Below are 20284 nucleotides of genomic sequence, written 5' to 3'. Positions count from 1 at the left end.
TGGACGCGATGCGAATAATCGCTCGAGTTTCACGGCGGCTGTCAGCTGTGTTTACTCGCCTCATTCATCTGAGTCAGCTTCTCGAGCCGTATCTGGCCGTGCAACACTTACATTGACACATACTGTATGCCGAAGTGTTATTTTAAACATTAAAGTGGACCTATCATGCTATATTTAAATGATATATTGTAGTGCCATACCTATATAAGGTATATTCATACGTTTCTGTTTTCAAAATACCAAACAGATCATGCATTTTAGACATGCCTCATTTCGCTCTATTTGCTGTTCTCCAGCCCTGTTTTTGCAGGGGGCTGGTTCTGTGAGCTGCAGCTGACCACGCCGCCCTGCAGGAGAGGGGAGCCGCTCTGATCAAGTCAGAAGGGGGGGAGAAAAACAGATCTCCGTCCTCCGTGTTTTATTCTTTTATGATTATATAGAGTCGTTATTCATTTGTTTTAAAGCTCAATAAATAACAAAGAAGACCTTTGACCGGCACTTTTCTAATTTTGTCCGGAAGATTTAAACTTTAACGGACATGTTGACCGGCGAAAAAAAAATCGAACTGAAACTCTGCCGCACGGTCCCCTCGTTCCTTGGAAGAGGCGGAGAGGTGGGTTTTTGTCATCTGCTGGTGGACTAACCGGAGAGAATTACAGCAGCGGGAGCAAACGCTTGCCTCGGGGAGGGAGAAAAAAAGCCACAGCGGAGAATAAACAGAAGGGTAACCATGGCAACCATGCGCAGGAAGTCTTCTTTGCTGCTTTTGTGGCAGACTACAGCGCCACTTACAGGCCTGGCATATGTACTACAGCGTCTCCAGCGCTTTCGAGCGGCAATGGCCGGCCTTGGCCCAACCCCACATTCCCCGATAGGTGGAGAGTTGGCCCAATAGCCGTAGCGCCACCGTCCTGACGTCAGTAACGTGTTCAAATCTGGATCAGTTTTTATCAGATCCATTGCAGCCCCTTTTTTAGAGATTTGGGTATGGAGGAAAATAGAGAGGGTTGTGTTTTCTGACACTTGGTGAGTTCCCTGGAACACCGGGGACACATATTCATGTATAAAAGACATACAAAAGTGCATTTTGCATGATAGGTCCCCTTTAAGTTCACTGAAAAAATTGTTATGTTGAATTTACTTAATTTTATTAAGGTAAGTGGATGCACAAAACAAAGTTATCTAAATCCAGATTTATTTTTTAAGTTCACTGTACTTATTATTTTTGAGTAATTTCAACTTAATTATACTGATAATTTTCAGTTAAACTATTTTGAGTAATTTCAATTTAATTATACTGATAATTTTCACCTCAACTATTCCGAGTAAAATGTACTCACTAAACCCATGTTAAGTATACTAAAATGGATTATGTAACAGTAACCTTTTTTCTTTTTGTACATTCAGATCAATTCAATAGTTTAATTTCTACATACAAAAATTAAGTTGAATTTAATTAAACATTTTCAGCCATTATTACTATGTTAACTTTCAATATATTAAAATAAAAAACAAACATCATATTTGATACATACTCTTACTTTATTATCTTGTACAAAATGACGTAACATGAAGCATGTGTCTTACACAAAACATCTTCTGATTCGAATAAAACATGCAACTGTCATGGCCTCCACCGTGTGTGAGTGTGTCCACAATCCAATCACCTCTGCTATAAGACTCCGGCCCTGACTCCTCCACTTCGCCATATCGTAGACTCTGTAACCACAGCTTCAAGCCAGCCTGACTCCTATCCTGTCTCCAGACCACCTCTAACGTTGGACCCTGTCCCGCTCCTCCAGGCTCTTCTCCCTGCACTCTCCAACTTGGTCAGACCTCCGTTCCCCTCTCCCTTGGACTCAGTCTAGCTTCCCTGGCCCAGACCCCCCTGCCTACTGCCCAGTAATATTCAATAAACGTTATTATTTTGCTTGAAACTCTCTGCTCCTGGGTTCCCTGTTAGCCTTAACAGTACAATCTGGCCACTGTTAAGGCTAGCAGGGAACCCAGGAGCTGAGCAGAGACAGGAGGCAGGAGTTTCAAACACAATAATAACGTTTATTGAATATTACTGGGCAGGGGGGTCTGAGCCAGGGAAGCTAGACGGAGTCCAAGGGAACGGAGGTCTGACCAGGTTGGAGAGTGCAGGGAGAAGAGCCTGGAGGAGCGGGACAGGGTCCAACGTTGGAGGTGGTCTGGAGACAGGATAGGAGTCAGGCTGGCTTGAAGCTGCAGGCACAGGAGACGTGACTGACTGTGGTTACAGAGTCTACGATATGGCGAAGTGGAGGAGTCAGGGCCGGAGTCTTATAGCAGAGGTGATTGGATTGTGGACACACACACGCATGGGGAGAGACAGACTAGGCAGAGGTGGAGGCCATGACAGCAACAAAGTGCAGTGGAAACAGACAGAGAATAAATCCTGACGTAACATGAAGCATGTGACTTACACAGCTGAGGAGAATATAACCTACACATTAATACATGTAATATTTTTACATTCTTCTCCAGAACTAGATGTAAATTGCCAATATAAAAAATAAAATGTTTTACGCTTGGCTAAGGTAGAAAAAGTTGCCGTTTCGATAAAAACGAAATGCAACAAAGTGCAGTGGAAACAGACAGAGAATAAATCCTGACGTAACATGAAGCATGTGACTTACACAGCTGAGGAGAATATAACCTACACATTAATACATGTAATACATGTCTTCTAAGTCCATCAACATTTCCACATTCTTCTCCCAACCTTTGAGGTTTGACTGGTGTTTTTGTAATGCTTTAGTGGCATCGGTTCACAAGAGCGGCTGAAGAAATCCTACAGTCCAGCATGTATCTTGTTCTTCAGTCCAAGGACTTTGGGGGAAAGCCTTTCACCATCCATTTGCAAGAGCACTTTCTGAATGAATTCATAGTAGTACCTTAGCTCTTTGGGGTAAGCCATGTTCAGTGTATAGATGACTCCCAGCATGATGGCACAAGCTCGGGCTACAGATCCAATGTTGTCCAGAATGATTAGTCCTTCAACAAAAATCCCAACGTCGTCATAATGTCCAGGTTCTCCACCATCCTTGTTGATGACGTATACGCCCATGGTAGATTTCTGCAGGTCTCTGGTGATGTCATCTCCTCCGATGTCCTGTATATTTAAAGAAAAAACATGTATTCATTCAATATATGTAATTTGAATGACATACTTTATCTTATACATTTTTTGTAATATTGCTCACATACCTATTAATCCCTTAAAACAAAGCTGGTCATACTGTATATATTTCTGAATCAAACTAAATATGTGTGAGGTGTTTTTAAAGATTTACGTACGACCCAATAAGCTTGGTGATGAGTGTCAGAAGTCAGAGAGGATTGACAGGTGGACTAAGACATTGTTGATTATGGTCTTTCCATTGGACAATAAGAAAAACAATGAATAAAGCCAACCTCATCGTATAAAGAAACAAGGTGATGGTTTGAAATGCTTTAGTCTGTTGATGAATATCAACATTCATACATATAAATATGCTCAACCTTCATGCTTCTTATAAGGTAAAAAAGAATTATCTAAAATTGATGCCTGACACTAGGATCTTAAAACACTACATGTGACTGGCAAATGCAATTACAATGACTCACCATATACTCCCGAATGAGATGTCCATCATCCTCACCAAGGTGGATGCAAAGTGCCTTGAGGATTGCTTCCCTTTTAAGGTTAACATCACTTGTTGCCTGTGTAAAAAAATTACAATTAAAATATTTCTAAATACATCAATAATAACAATATTGCAATGACTTCATTATACATGTAAATGGACTGACCTAAAGTATGTTAAAGAATTGTGACTTAAATGTATTACAATGTCAGAGGTCTGAATGTGTTAGGGCGATAGCACTGTTTACTAATTCTACTCATCCAGGGACTTTTCACCAAGAGCAATGCTCTGTTCTTCACAGTTCACACCTGGAATCTGCCAAGTACAAACACAGTCTGATCTGTTGGCCACTGAGGATTAAGTGACTTGCTCAAGGCAGGTTCTGCTTTTTCACTTTCCCCACCTGGGGATTGAACTTGCACCTTTACAGTCACAAGCCTGCTTCTCTAACCAGTATGCCACCATTGCATTATTAAGATCAGATTTCCTTAGAAAAGTGTCTTGCATTCTTGCACCTGGCAAGTAATCCAGGCTGTTGTTAGGCAAATGGGGCTCTATACGGTACTAGACTGGTACATTTCATAAAATTGCTCCACAGAGTATATGACAATTTGTATAAAACAGTGTATACACACATTTACCTTTTGCAAAATCGCCAGATGTTTGGCTAGTTTCTGGCCAACAACTCCTCCCTTCTTCTGGAAGACAGATGTCAGCTGAGGTAGATGGCTGTCCAACTGCGCCATGAAGGCCGTTTCAAGTGGGATAGTTGTTATGCGCTGGAATTCAGCATGTATCTGTTATGCAAAAACAAAACGACAGAAGACAAAGAGCACATTCAGCCATTGGTGTAATGATATTTTGTATCTACTATATAATTAAAGGATAGATTCTCATTTTGACCTCTTTAACCAAGTCCTTGATGAGATGTGTATTGGTGTACAGTGTGTTCTAACCAAAGTATTTCTATTAATCTAAGGTAATTGCAAGGAATTAAAACTAGACCTGTAAGCTGTATGGTTGTTTAAACCTTGCTAATACTTTTTTTAATTGACAATGGGTAAAATGTTGAGGTATAAAGTGAAAACCCCAATTCCAGCAGCAGCTGTTTTCTTCAGACAATCAAACAGCAGACAGATACAGTTAGAGAATAGCTGGTGAGGAAAGCGGAACATTGAGCAGCTAAAGAGCCAAATACTTTACTAAGGAGTTGGTGGAGAGCAAAAACAGAGCTAAAAGATAGTGAATATTGGACTTATCAGATGGACAGAAACACCATTTCAAATGTATGATCATGTTGCTCTGTATCAGCTCAATGTGTACGATAAATAGACATTTCACCATACATTCACCATGTGAAATATATAACTTACCTCATCAATATGGAAAAGTGCAGGCCACCTGGCTTTGAACTCTCCAGCAGATAGATTTCCCTGCACCACCTCTTTTCTTCTGTAGGAGAATGTTTTGGACATCTTCTGTTTTACACACGGTGCATTGCTTCTTTGTCTGACATCATTCAATAGTTCAAGTCTCAGATTTTCTAGGCTTTCATCTGTTTCGCCAGCAGGGTGTGAAGGACAATAGTTGACTTCAGCCTTTTTAGGTTTCTTTACATTTTTGGCTGGGATGCATTCATCACTTGATTTGTTTTTCAAAGCATTTACAGTCACTTCTGGACAGCCAAGGTTTCGCATCTTTGTCCTGTAATTAGCCATTTTATATTTTAGGCTAATCATCCAGCCATAGTAACCAGTGGCAGATGGTTCTTTCAAACAGGGACATTTTTGGACGAGTGCCCCTGCTACCTCCTCTATTTGGAGATTTTGTGGATATGCCGTATACTGGAAAATGTCCTCGGCTAGCTTCTCCAAGATGTCCGATTTCAGCCCTGGTGTGATCTGCAGTCGAGTGCCAGTTTCTCTGAAGCTCTCATTTCCACGTCGAAGCTGCACCTCTACATTGTATGGAAAGAGAGGAATGGGGAATTTGCGTGGCCATGCACGTGTTCTCAGTTCAGTGTCTGTACGTGGCAGAATAATGGTGCTATCCGAGTTTGTTGAGGATAATGACGACACACTGGAAGATGTTTGCCTGCTTACTGGTGCTCCAGATGATCCAGGAGTGCTGGGAGCATTCTGCACTGAAGAAGATGGACTCGAACCCACATCATCAAGTATGTACACCACCTTGATCGTACTTCGGTCCTGTATGTCTTGTACTGATGTAACATTCATGAAATCATTATTGAAGTCAGGATCCATGAACTGAATACGAAAGTCTCTTTCAATTCCAAATGCTTGGCAAATTGTATCGTGTAACTCTGTCAGAGTTTTTGGCATTCCTGAATGGAGATCAAGTCTTCTACAGTCATCCGTGTCCACAATGACCCTCAACTTCAGATGTCGTGCCATTCTTCAATCTAATTGTTAAAAGACACAAAACAACATGTTGTTAAATAAATATTTGACAATGTTGTTACTTAAGTATACACTTTTATTATGAACAAAGTTAGAGTAGGTAAGTTTAATTAACATGCACATTTCTATAATACATGGCATCATGAGGGTAATTTAGCTAAGGAAGACGTCAGAGGACTGGATACCTTCCATAAAAACATTCCCACAAGGATTATAGTTTCAATTTGACTAAAAACAAAATTAATCCTCCTGTAAAGCAACCCTCTTGTTACCATATTTAGTGTCTTAATGTCAACTCATGCAACACATGAACACAACACAAATGACTGTCCTAACCTTTTATGTGTATGAATCGTTTAAGTGTCACCATTCGCCGTCCTCCAATCCTGTAATCTGCCAAGGGGTACTGGTCTACCAAGGCGCCAAGTTGAATGAGAGAGACTTGTGACGTGGGACATAACTCAAATGCCCTAAAATGCTCCCTATACCAAGCACTCAGCTCTTTAACAATAAAGCTCAAGCTCTGTTCCACAACAACCATCTGGATAACTTCTGCAAACTCTGGCAAGACACCAGCAGAGCCATGAGCAATAACCATACCCTCCCTGTAGTTCACTCCATTAACAGATGCATTCTTTGTGAGCTGAATGTGAGCAATATCAGGGTCTCTCAGCTGTAGGACCTTCTGTACATCCTGATGCAAAATATCAACAGAGACCGTTGAAACAGCTGAGACAGTCAGGCTAGACTTTTCAGTTGTGGCTGACTCCAAATGATATGCCATCATGAACTGATGCTTCACCGCCAGGGACAAGAGTATGTTTTTAAAGCAGCGTGTGTGGCGGACTACCTGCTTAAAAAAACTGTGTTTCGCCTCAAACCTCATTGTCCACATCCCAACTAGTGGGCCAAAAGACCGGATCATCTGTGGATAATGTTCCACAAAATGATGTTTGGGCAAGATCTTTATACCCGGAAACACCTCTTGTAACCTATGTCTATGGTCACAAATCTTGGCTTCAAGGAAAGCAATGGATTGTGTCGTGTGCACTGGTGCAACAACTAGTTCGACGATATCTTTAAGGTCCAAAACGACCTGCCAGGCTGGCTCATCTGGGGGCACCAACTGTCCAACCAAAAATGGAAGCAATCGCAAAAGACTCCAATTTTCGTGAGCATTTCCTCCAATAGTTTTCTTCACCGTGAATGCCCTGGGAATAGCATGAGGACGGTTACTCTTGTCTGTCCACTTGTAAGGGAATTTCTTAATGGACTCATTGAGATTCTCAAGGGTGAAATATCTTTTGGAAATGAACAAATTGAGGCAGTGTGCCAACTCGACTGGTAATATGCCTTCAAAGATGTCATGTGCAATATCTGGAGGGTAGCCAGTACAGACATTGAAATGAGAAAGATGTGCAGAGAAAACACAACTTCTTTTAACACCATAACAATGTTTTTGATTTTCCTGTGCTGATCTGACATGCGTTTCATGCATCTCCTTGCTTCGGAGAGTAAATGCACCTGAACTCACTTCCCTCTCCTGAATTTCAGACTTTTGTGCCACACAAAAACGGCAAATGTACCCACCTGAAAAACTCTCAAGAAATCCAGCTACTCCATGTGCTCCCAAATTGTCAGCTATGACACACTGTATTGTGCCCTTAACACAATCTCCAAGCTGTGCAATAAAAATACCTTGACTTTCCAAAATGACAAGATCCCTCAACAAGGGCTCTAGGACCCTTTCATAGCCATATGTTCGCACATCGTCAGACCTGCAGAGTAAGGCCAAATAAATAGAAGATAACGAAGAATGGCAACCTGGTGGTAAATTGCTGAGAGTCCAATAAACGCCACAGATCTTGTGCTTTTTACGAGATGTGCCAAGCGGATTACAAATCTCAAAGTCATCGACATACAAATTCAGTAACACTCGCAATTCACCTCCTGACAAAAAATGGTTATCCTTGAAAAACAAACCATCTCGAAAAGACTTGTATACCACTTCTTCTCCTCTATCCTCTGATATGAGTTGACTGTCTAATGCTTTGTTAAGAATGTGACCATCAGTGAAAAGCTGCTGCAAAAACTTTAATAGTGGAACATACTGTAGCGTTCTTTTATCTTTCTCATCCAAGATATATTCTATGGGTTCCACAACTTTAAAATTGTGTTTATAGTATTGCTTGCGTTTAAAGGATGTTGCCAAAGGACAACCTTTACCAATAGCCTTGTACACAGGATTAGATGTACACAGAGCAGATGCAAGTTCTTCAATGACCGACTGGTCAACTTGTAGATTGTAACTATTTAGTGTGTCATGGATCACATTTCTTGTACTACACAAAGATGCTGTGCTCAACAAATATTGAAATTCTTCCAGCAATTCATCAACTGCAGCACTTGGCACATGAAAAATATTTTCCAGCTTTAATAACACTGCCGCAATTTTTTGCTCTATTTCTGGCTGATCCTTCGACGTATCTAAATCAACATCATCAAACTGACTTTCATCGCAAATGTCCTCATTGTTTGAAACACCAGGCTCTCCAGTTTCACCTACACAAGTTCCTTGTACAACACCGTCCTTAAAATCTACCAATGAATGCAAGCTGTGCTTCCGTCTTTTGTGTGACTTGAAGGTGCTGTATATGTTGGATTTGTATGCACAGCCTTTAAACATACAAGTGACTGTCTCATTGTTTCTCAGATGATGGCTTATGTGCACAAAATAATCACGTTCTGTTCCGAGTTCACTACAGCCACATAGATGACAGGAAAATGTAGTAAATATGTCAGCAGAGGGCTTTGAGGTATTGGTGTGATTCCTTGACAAGTGTACCAAAAGAGTATTCCAAGCCTTAAAAATGCATGGACAATCAGGATATATACACTTAATATGATGGCCACGCCCAAAATGACTATGTTTTAGTCTGTAATGTTTGAGAATTTGTGATCGCTTAGACACTTCAGCGCCACAGTCTTTACACTGCCACATAAACTAGACAAACACCAAACGTGATTTCATATGTTTAGTTGTGTCCTAATATTACCACAGTGATAAGAATAAAATAAAACATACTTACAGTCGGTCAGGAAGACAGCATGGCCAGTATACAAGCCGGGCAGCGGGGAAGTTGAAGCTACAAAAAAAAAAAGCCATAGGAACAGGCAGTTTAACATTCAACTTGTATTAGCCAACAACTAATAATAAAGTCTAACAAGACAAAGATTGAATTTAACACGTATTTAACTTGAGAGCAGTATTAAGTTATCTTATAATGTTAATGATGCATGTTACACTTCATTTAAATTACTTAAACATTACTACACAACTAAGCTAGGCTAACAGTTAGCTAGCTGCTGTAGGCCTACGTTAACGTTTGCTAATGTTAATCTATCAAAAAGCTACCTATTTAAGTATAATATAATACACCCAATGCTATAAATTAGCTAGCCTACTTACTTAAAACGGAGAGCCGTGGAGAATGTTCACCTCACGACAGCGGAGCTATACACAGGCAGTCCTGTCCTTCCGATTCCGATCGCTTAGACACTTCAGCGCCACAGTCTTTACACTGCCACATAAACTAGACAAACACCAAAGAGAGAAAAGGGGGGGGGGGAATCAAACATTAGTGATGGTGTTTCACAGTCACCTTTGGGTCATGGTGATCTACAAATAATTTGGATCTCTAAGCAGAGTGAACTAAACGAAAATCCTAATAGTTTGCTCAAAACTTGAAGAGTAAGGAATTTGTTTGATAAATTGACTTACCAAAACAACATGAGGTCCCCAAAGAGTAAGGTTCTGTTCTACATCACACCAACATCAGATAGAAAAACCTGCAATAAAAATAAAGATGAGCAGAAATGAAAAATAATAATGGTAAATGAAAAAAGGTAATTGATTGCTAATGATTACTAACTTGTGTTAGGCCAATGACTCAAAATCCTACAAAATTCTTTGTGACAAACAATGTTACGTTTTTCTTTTTAAATAGAGCCTAAATATTACTGGATGTGGTGCACTTTTGCTAAATGTTTAGACAAATTGCCTGTGTTACCACCCTTACATGCTAAACTGTTATTGCACTTGATGGCACCTTTTAAAAAGGGAGAAGCTTTTCTTTCATTGTACATGTATAATGACATTAAATGATTATATTGTAACGTTCCACAATAGGAGTCGGAAACAGGCCACACACACACACACACACACACACACACACACACACACACACACACACACACACACACACACACACACACACACACACACACACACACACACACACACACACACACTCTCCCCCCTTTGCTCCCCCAACCACAGGCCCGCACGCCGACCAGCATTACTGTGCCGCTCTGTGATTGGCAGAGAGCCGGGGGATGCTTGAGTGACCCACACAGCACCCTATACCGGGTCGTTACAATATTCTATTCCATAGCCAAAACCAATCAATTATTTCTCACTTTTGGCAAAGAGTCCACCTCAAGACGGGTAACATTTAAACACACCTCGGAGCGCTTAGTTCTCTCTCCGCCGTGTGTTGAATGCATGTAGCAGCCGCCTGTGTGTAAACTGCCCCGCCCCCTCGCACACAGACGGGGCACGGGGGAGAGAAAGATCTCTCGTCTGGATTGGAAAGATCGAAAATACATCATAGACGCATTTTGTCTTATAGCATATTATATACGGTGTTGGCGAAACTAAGACTACCCCCCCTCCCCCCTAGTTCGGGGGGGAAAGTACTCCGGTCCGGTGTGAAAGCGCTTATAAGACCAAGATATGAACGTTAGCCGCGGTAACATTAACCCCTTGCCGCCAGAGAGTAACGTTACCAAAAGCACCCTTACCAACGTGATTTCATATGTTTAGTTGTGTCCTAATATTACCACAGTGATAAGAATAAAATAAAACATACTTACAGTCGGTCAGGAAGACAGCATGGCCAGTATACAAGCCGGGCAGCGGGGAAGTTGAAGCTACAAAAAAAAAAAGTCATAGGAACAGGCAGTTTAACATTCAACTTGTATTAGCCAACAACTAATAATAAAGTCTAACAAGACAAAGATTGAATTTAACACGTATTTAACTTGAGAGCAGTATTAAGTTATCTTATAATGTTAATGATGCATGTTACACTTCATTTAAATTACTTAAACATTACTACACAACTAAGCTAGGCTAACAGTTAGCTAGCTGCTGTAGGCCTACGTTAACGTTTGCTAATGTTAATCTATCAAAAAGCTACCTATTTAAGTATAATATAATACACCCAATGCTATAAATTAGCTAGCCTACTTACTTAAAATGGAGAGCCGTGGAGAATGTTCACCTCACGACAGCGGAGCTATACACAGGCAGTCCTGTCCTTCCGATTCCGAATGGAAAATGGAGGGAAAAGTGGCGGTCTGCTTGTGTATGCACATGCGCAGACAGGACAGTATTATGTGGTAATTAAATGGTACATAATTTTTTCTAATTATTTTTAAATGAATGAAATGAACTTGTTTTAAACAGTGACAAAATATGTTAAGATTAATTAAAAAAGATAAGAAGGATGCTATAACACATTCAAATCTATTAAAAAAGGCTAGATTAAAACATGTAACATCTAAAAGGGGTCAGAATCAGTTTTTTCAGTGTTGACGAAACACTTGAGTCAAATGTAATTAAAGTCAAATCCACTTGTGTCAGTGATATCATAAAACTGTTATTGTACGCATTCAAACACTCAGTCGTTTTTTTTTTTTTGTTCCAGCTGTTCTGTATTCACCTTGCAGGTGAAACTATGTGGCTTGTATCCAAGGGCGGACTGGGACCGAAAATCAGCCCTGGACTCTGACCCAGCCCAGCCCAGACAAATTGGTAGAGCACAACTTGTGAACTGTCAACGGGGGGGGGGGGGGGAAGAGCGGAGAGCTTGACACTCGTGAACTGTCAACAGGAGGGCGGGGGGAGCTTCGCTGCGGGGAAACTGTGGACCTCTGTCGCCTGTCAGCGCAATTTACATGATGCCATTTAAATCCAGAACACACAGATGGCCAGTCCGCCCCTGCTCCTAGATTAAGTGTTTAAGTCATGGATGTTTAAAGTTTAACTTCTTCATATTTGTCTAATATTATAGTTTACTTTTCATTCATGAAGTATGCCGCTGCGCTGTCAGTACGCTTGTCCCTGTTTGTGATTGGTCAAATGTTGCTAACCCCGCCCCTTTCACGTTCTATCCTATTAATATCTAATAATAAAATTATAAAATGCAATAACGTGCTTTAACCAGTAGGTGTCCCTTTCTATCAGCTGTGCACCGTTATGGCGTAAATACAGCCTATCTACCAATTGGATCAAATATAAAAGATAGCCGAATTAGTGTTGATACTACAAGGAGAAGTATTGTGTGAAAAGAAATGTAAGATGTTGTTTAATTGCTTATATATTTAAGATCCACGTCAAGTTTTCAGTTTTGGCGGCAGTTCCTGTTTGTCTAGAAGTCTTGTCATCAGGGCTCTATAAATAGAGTTAACTACGGCAGATATGTAATATTTAATGCAGCCGAAACGTGTATTACAATGCCGTTATGTGATGACTTTCAAAGAGAAAAGCAAGCACACATTTTTAAATGTTTTCGGATTTCACATCGCATAAACACCAAATCCCAGCGTGCATAGCAGAATATCAGTATGAGAAAAACGGCATCATCTGTCCTTTGACCCTCACATCGTACAAGGAAAAACTTCCAGAGAAAAACCCACAGTTAATATACACACATTCCTTCACATTTAAATTTAAATTTACATTAAAGTATTTTGTGAGGCCTTCTAACATGTTTTTAAATATAACTACGGTTGTAGTTGAAGAGTTTGTAAATTAACATGAACCGAAGCTGTTGCCTGTTGCAATATACAGATGTAGCAGCTTATTTCAGACTCCAGTTTACAGCTTCCTGCCTGCTACCTGCCAGCTACCTGCCTAAGACCTGCCAAAGACCAGTATCTGGGAATGTTAAGCCCTCCCACTATTTTCCAAGAGGGCGTTGCCAGATTTTCAATTTCAGGATTTAACCAGGAGATGGCGCTTCATTCACAAATACAGAAAGACAACTTTTCATGGACTTTCAGTTTTGTTTAGAAGAGCATTTGAACACAATATTTTACATCAAATAAAGTATATCTAATCTTGTAATTCAATAATATATAGTCTTTATATATTAAATAATCATAATAATAATGTAAATGTTTACATTACACTTCTTTATTTGTCATGCGGTCTACATACGCTGTAAAATGTATTATCTCTTCGATTTACACACGGCATCTATTGCACTTCTGTCCATCCTGGGAGAGGGATCCCTCCTCTGTTGCTCTCCCCGAGGTTTCTCCCATTTTTCCCTTTGAAATGTGGGTTTTTCTCTGGAAGTTTTCCCTTGTACGATGTGAGGGTCTAAGGACAGAGGGTGCTCATACTCATACTGATATTCTGAACAAACTGTGCTGTTGTATTTGCTGTAAAGTGTCTTTACTGTAGGGTATTTTTATTATATGTACAGCACTTTGGCAACAGAAGATGTTTTTCTTTAAATTGAAGTTAAATGCATCAATCTGGTGCACTTTGAGGGCAAAATTAAGAGATTTATGGATACAGCTCTCAACACTCATATGAAACAGAACTGTTATAATAATGATGAGAAACTATGAAATAAGAAATGAATCAAATTAAAATGTAATTATCATATCATATATGATATAGTGTATTGTATTATTAAGTAATATCATTCATGAACCCCATTATAGCAGATGCCACATTGAATGGATGAACACATGTATGCATCAATAATTACAACAGAGTATGTCTAAATACAAGCTGTAAAAATACTGATATGTATTTAATACTAATAACATAATGATTAATTTCAGATGATAATACTTTTCAGTGTCTGTCTCATGCAGCAGCTGATCCAGTAATGAGTGACCCGGCCGACAGTAAAAATAAACATTTATAACTAGTTTAGGTTGTTTGAGAGGTAATTAAAATAGCTAAGGGTGATGATCTGACTTGAAGTGTGTGTTTTGCTCCTAATTAAATGTTTTGATAAGTGCATGCAGATCACAGTGCAAGATGTGAAGTCAACAGGTATTCACTCAGAGGGGGGTAGGTACTACATGTATTTATTTTCAAAAACCTCAGTAAACATGCAAATGCTTGCCTTTTTTACAAGATTGTCAACGGCCTTACCTCACCTCCTCTTAGACAGTTTATTAACATACGCACAACTGCAACTAGGGTAACAAGAGGTGCAGAGAGAGGAGATTGCATTATTCCACTCAGAAAAAGTTCTTTCAGTCAGTCTTCATTTTCTGTTAAAGCTGCTCAGCAATGGAACTCAATCCCATCTCCAATCAGAGACCAGTCCACATTCACTTTATTTAAATCAAAACTCAAAATATGGTTAGTGAGGAATCAGCTCTGCCAACACTGACCCAATCTTCTGCTCCTTACAACCCACTGCCTGTGTTTTAACATGTTTTAACATGTTCTTTTGTTTTGTTTTATTTGTTTTGTTTTAATGTTCTGTATTTTAAATTGTTTTATTTAAGTATCCCAGTAATGTATGTTGCATGTTTTAAATGTATTGTATTTACTTGTTTAAAATTAAATGTGTTTTAGATTGACTTTTAAAATCTGTCCAGGGACTACAGATGAAAAATAGCCTCTTGGCTAACTCTGGCACATTTACAGAAATGTTCATTAATGTGCAGTGTCCCTGTTAAATAAATGAATAAATAAATAAAAACACCATTGCCACCGAAAAGTTTAACCACAAGAATCAAGACTATATGAGCTACCACTAAACAACTCACAGTCTGAAAATTACCATTAATAAAAACCCTGAACGTTTACTTTTCGTTTTAAACATCGTTTTAAGGTGTAAACGTGTCATTTAGGAACTGCGACAGCATAAATATGCGAACACAAACCTACAGACTGCTGGAGAAGAGATATCACAGGGGGGTTGGGATACACACATTCCGATGGCCAATTAGTTTTAAACAAAGAGTATACTCAACATAGGCCTACAGTATCGGGGGGTGGGGGCTGGTGAACGGTATGGTCAATGTTTGTAAACACTGTGACATTTTGACTTTATTTGATCATTTCAGTTAAAAACTAACGTTCATATTTATCTTTTTGAGAAGAGCAATATGAATATGTTAGTGGCTGATGTTAGAAGTATTCGTTGTTCTCGCGTCCAGGAGAGAAGCTTAGAATGAAGAGACTAAGGCCCCGGCTCCACGAGGACAAATACGGGTTGAATCCGCATATTTCTCATGCGTATAGCCCTCTAAGCTCGACGACGCCGTAAGGGAAACGTAGAAACAGACCCCGCAAACGACAACGGGTCCAAAGGTGGCTAGATCTGGGAACGGAGCGCTCTGGGGGGTCCAACGGGGCCGTGGAGTCGACTATACGGTCATTCGTTTTCATAGCCCCGCCTCTCCCCACCAGATTCAGATTCAGATTATTTATCTTTATCTCGATATGAACATAAACGCGATTGAAGTCTAATCTGACAGGACGGAGACACGCAGCTCCTCCGGCTGTGAAGCAGCGGGAGCAAAACACACACTTCAAATCAGATCACCACCCTTAGCTATTTTAATTACCTCTCAAACTACCTAAACTAGTTATAAATATGTTTATTTTTACTGTCGGGTTTACTTACTGGATCAGCTGCTGCATGAGGAAGCTTTAAAGCTTGAAGATTTAAACTTTAACACACATTGACCGGCGAAAAACTCTGCGCGGTTCCCTCCGCCCCCACCGCGGAGAAAAACAGAAGTGCAGCCATGACAACCATTCTTCTTCTTCGCTGCTTTTGTGGAGGAAGTTGCTGCTTTTGTGGAGGAAGTTACAGCGCCACGTACAGGTTCGGCATATGTACTGCAGCTTTTCCAGCGTTTGGATGTAAACGGAGCCGTCTCGTGGAGCTTGACACAATCCGGTGTATATTGCATGGGGACGGAAGGTTTTTTGCGGTTGCATTTGCGTTACTCCGATGCGTTTTGCCGTATTTGTCCTCGTGGAGCCGGGGCCTAATGGAGTCTCCGGAAAGGTTCAAATTGGTTGAGTTTAATGAAATGGCACGGTGATACAATAAGCAGAGGGTAAGAGGAGAGACAGAGCAGCTGTTGCCTCGCCGGGGTGAAGGGGTCAAGTCTTGTGGTGAAGAAAAATAAGTGTCTTTAGAGCTCCGTCACCTCTCTCTATATCTCAGTGGTGACTCCTCCTCATCAATGGCGGGTGGTGACGTAAGGAGGGAACTTCCCTCCTCTTTCTCATTGTCTTAGTTTCTCTGATTAGGTCATCTCTCTGAGAGTGAACCTTAAATGTATGTGTGATCAACAGACACGTTTAGGGGGTGAGGTTTTGCATACTGTGTCTGTGTATATCTCACTGTCTTGTAGGGTGAGATGGTTTTGCATACAGTGCCAGAGGGGGTATCAGCTGGCCTCCCAGAATGTTGTTGTAATGCAAATCTTCTTTGATGTCCTCCCATAAAGAGAGCCTGTTTCACTCAGAACAGTACACCCTCCTTTGGAGGAGACGTCATACTTGCAAATATAATAATAATAATAATAATAATACATTTGATTTATATAGCACACTTTAAAAACAACGTCATCTCAAGGTGCTTCACAAAGCTATAAGGAACAATAAGTAACAAGTTATCTAAAGGAGCAGCAAATATAAAGATCCTTATTGCTTTCAATATGAACATTGTGTTGCTGTACGTTTGTCACCTAACTGATTATTCTCTCTAGACCCCAGCTGATTTTAAAGCTGCTACGACAAAGCTTACTGTGCGTTTAAACTAAATTACGTCATTGAATATTGATTTTAATTTCTAACACTGACCCAGCCCCATGGTCTGTCACAGTAGTGCGGGAAAGAGAAGTGCACTGTTTTGCCTGGCTGGACCTGTAATTTACAGGAAAGGAGTGTGCGCTACTAAGAGGAGAGAGAGAGCTGTGGCTGATGGGCCATTAGGTGTGTAAACACACAGCATTCAGACTGTTTAAAAAACGGTAACAACGGACTATTTTTCTTAGCGGATCCATGTCAATTTAAATCAATACATACAACTATTTTTTAAATCAATAAAAACATTTTCTAAATCCATAAGCATTGCAATTAATATTGGGAGTCATGTCGTTATACTTTGTTGAGAATGTGGCCATGTAATAAGCGGGATCATTTGCAGCGACTTGGTCATTGTGGGGAAAAATAACACCCAGGGATCAAGATCCTGATCTGCCGGACAAGGCTCCATTAAAATATAAATATTTTTAGTGAATTACTGAGTTTAGGCACGTTAATAACGTTTTAATGAAGTTGAATACAGAATATTCATATTTGTCAGTGATTTCATGTAAATTCAGCGAACATAAACATAAATGATCGTGGTGAAGATGATGATTAAATTAGGATTAAAAATCGAGAGCCGGCTGCATTTCCTCTCGTTCGTTTTTTCCGACTAAACAACATTATTTTGTTAAATAACAACATGGTGATGTTTTGTAAATGATTACATGTCTCTTATTTAGCACAGACTATGATCCTATCCGTGACATATGGATCTTAACAAAGATCCGCTATACAGTAGTACCAGACATACTGTACATCCAGTTTACTGTATCGAAGTTGATTTCACATGAGCTCCAGTGTGGAACCCCACTGCACCCCCTGGTGGATCAATGATCCATTGCAGCTGGCTTCACAATAATTACATTTATTTATCACGGGGGCGGTCTCAAGTCAGACTGGGGGCAGGCTCTTCATCACAGGCCTTTCCCGGGCCATTCACGGGCCGCTCACGGGCCGCTCACGGGCCGACCACGACCCTCGCGTTTCAAACTGTCCTAAATTAGCTGCTACATCTGTACAGTCTATGGTTGCTACAGAGGATTGTGGGTAATGTAATGTCTTCGGCCATCCAAAACTCATAGAAAACTACTTGTTTCTCAGAATTGAAGGGGAAAACATGACAAAAGCATTGTACACACACTAAAACCTATCAATGTCGTTTAATTAACAAGGATAATCTGGTGTTTTTGAGTTGATGAGTAGTGGAGATATCACTGTCAAATCAATCGACAGTAAGGGGAATACTTACTTCTCTCACTCTGCATCATTTTAAGAGTCTGTTATGATTCCTTACACGGTACTATAAGTCCAATTGCTTAATAAATCAAATAAAAAAATACTGCAATAAAGGCGGTAATTTTGACCGACATGACATCAAAAAAGGAAGATGATATAAAATCACCATATAAATAATAATATTAATGATAATACACTTTATTTATATAGCACCTTTCAAAACGTAGTTACAAAGTGCTATAACATAAAAATACACGGTGAGCAAGATAATTAAACAACAGCATGTAAACATAAAAACACAGAGTAAAACACATAGAAAGCCAGATTAGAATTGTTCTAAAATATTGTTGTCATTGATAAAAGCTAACAATTATTCTGCTACAGTTTTTTCTAAAACTTTATCTAAAAATGGGAGCTTGGAAATATGTCTAAAAATGTTGGGCTTTTTAAGAAATGGCTGAACCAGCGCAGTTTCAGGGACATAACCTGTAAAAAGAGAGCAGTTCAAAATGTGCAGAATACAAGGTGTCAACATTTTTAAAACATCCTTATAAAGAGATATTTAGTTATTCACAATCTTATAATTATGTGAAGTGATGGGACTGAAGCTTTTTAGCTTTTAAAACGATGTTACAACGATTTTTTTAAAGGGCTGTACACATAAAAAATGTATGTGAAAAAAAAAGCACTGAGAGTAAAATAAGTCTGGTGTTCTACACTTTTATGCAGAAGGGTTTGGCAATATATTGATATTGTCAAACAAGAATAGATAAGTTGTTAGACTTTGGATTTCCTCATATAGTAAGTTGGCATGTTGTCTTTTCACATTTTTATGAAAAGACAACACGCTAGTATGAAGACATCATTGTAGAGCTGTGCCCGTGATACCCACCAGGAAAGGACATTTGTTCATGTGTTCATTATGGGGAGGCCAGTGCCTCAGGACGCACTTAAGCCCGGCTGCCTGTCCACTCTCTGACTCTCTCCTGGATCCCCTTCCCCTCGCCCAGCCTGGCTCATTTTAAGTTAATATATTGTTCATCGAACTCCACTGCAGTGACTTTTTTTATTTACTTTAATAAATGTGAGTTTGTTCTCGCTGAATTCCCTCTCCTTTGTTGTGGCCTGCGAGCCACGAGTTAAAAAAAATGCCTGGGCAGCTTAGAGGTCTAAGCATTGGTTTTAAGTTTAAGGGCCCAGGGTTCGACACCAAATGCAACATCTTTTGTCTTAGACCTTTTTAAATTTACATTATATATTTGTTCAATCACATTATAACATTTCCAATGCCATTCTCTGGTACGCTCATGTTATTTTATCAAAGCAGCAATTGCCAACCTTAGAATATCGATGCAATATTGAGGTATTTGCTCAAAAATATCATGACAATTGATATAATCCATATAGTCCAGCCCTGTGCAAAACCGTCACAGAAAAGCACTCACTCTGTTTGGACAAACTCTGAAGCCTGTCCACCTCTCTGGTCTTTTCAGTGAGGTTGGCCTTCAGTGTGTCTCTCTCTTCAGTCACTGAGTAGAGCAGCTGATCTCTGGCCTGGAGACGCTCAGTCAGGTTTGCTTTGACAGCGGAGAGATCTGCAGCTGCACCACCTACTGAGTTATGGTCTGGAATGAAAATAGATGTTTCTTAAATTACCTGATGCAATCATACTGACACAAACCAAAGTCAATGTTATCTAATTTCGCCCAAGGAGAAAAATAGAAAACCAATAGATGTTTTGATCAAATGTGCATCTTTCAGAGCAGAATATTGCTCCTTAAAATCACACGTTCAAAATGACTTATGAAACGAATATAATATATATATTAAAAATAAGACTCACGGTGGACAGCGAGGCCGATGAGTCCAGCCAGCAGGAAAACAACCAGCAGCCCCAGACCGAGAACAGACGCTGGGAGAAATCTCCTGGGACACAGAGAAGACCAGGGAGTTTAATAAATCCAAAATCCACAGCTCACTCTGTCTGACTGACCCTTACCTTCTTGTTGATGATCTTGAGCTTAGGGGTTTGACATCATCAA

At 40.0% G+C, this 20284-nt stretch overlaps 2 protein-coding genes across 7 annotated transcripts in view; both read right to left on the bottom strand.

The window, feature by feature from the left end:
- LOC117495864 (CD209 antigen-like protein E) overlaps positions 1 to 20284 on the bottom strand; it is a 39881-nt gene that overhangs the window by 4705 nt on the left and 14892 nt on the right. The window contains exons 1-2 of one of the 2 annotated variants that reach the window (XM_034147442.1): positions 20086 to 20189; positions 19688 to 19867 (exon numbers count right to left, since the gene is read on the bottom strand). The exons of the other annotated variant lie outside the window; for it this stretch is intronic. The gene's annotated coding sequence lies outside the window, so the exon portion shown is untranslated. Of the gene's footprint in view, positions 1 to 19687; positions 19868 to 20085; positions 20190 to 20284 lie in introns of those variants that run through there. 2 annotated transcript variants of the gene reach the window in all.
- Positions 1817 to 11085, bottom strand: LOC117495848. Of its 5 annotated transcripts, none has more exons than XM_034147409.1 (6): positions 11009 to 11085; positions 9855 to 9922; positions 5027 to 6075; positions 4289 to 4450; positions 3634 to 3729; positions 1817 to 3139 (listed from the first exon to the last, which is right to left on the bottom strand). In XM_034147409.1, exons 3-6 carry the CDS (start codon positions 6065 to 6067, stop codon positions 2819 to 2821), a joined length of 1620 nt encoding a protein of 539 aa, XP_034003300.1. In that variant the 5' UTR covers positions 6068 to 6075; positions 9855 to 9922; positions 11009 to 11085; the 3' UTR covers positions 1817 to 2818. The 5 variants fall into 5 exon arrangements, with proteins under 5 accessions (XP_034003300.1, XP_034003302.1, XP_034003304.1 ...); XM_034147411.1 differs by having other exon boundaries at positions 4295 to 4450; XM_034147413.1 differs by lacking the exons at positions 5027 to 6075; positions 9855 to 9922; positions 11009 to 11085 and adding exons at positions 9163 to 9219; positions 9543 to 9614.

The sequence above is a fragment of the Trematomus bernacchii genome, unplaced genomic scaffold, assembly GCF_902827165.1.
Source record: "Trematomus bernacchii unplaced genomic scaffold, fTreBer1.1, whole genome shotgun sequence".
Lineage (NCBI taxonomy): Eukaryota > Metazoa > Chordata > Actinopteri > Perciformes > Nototheniidae > Trematomus > Trematomus bernacchii.
Note: the sequence above shows the minus strand (reverse complement) of the source record. Positions and strands in the feature narration are given on the sequence as shown.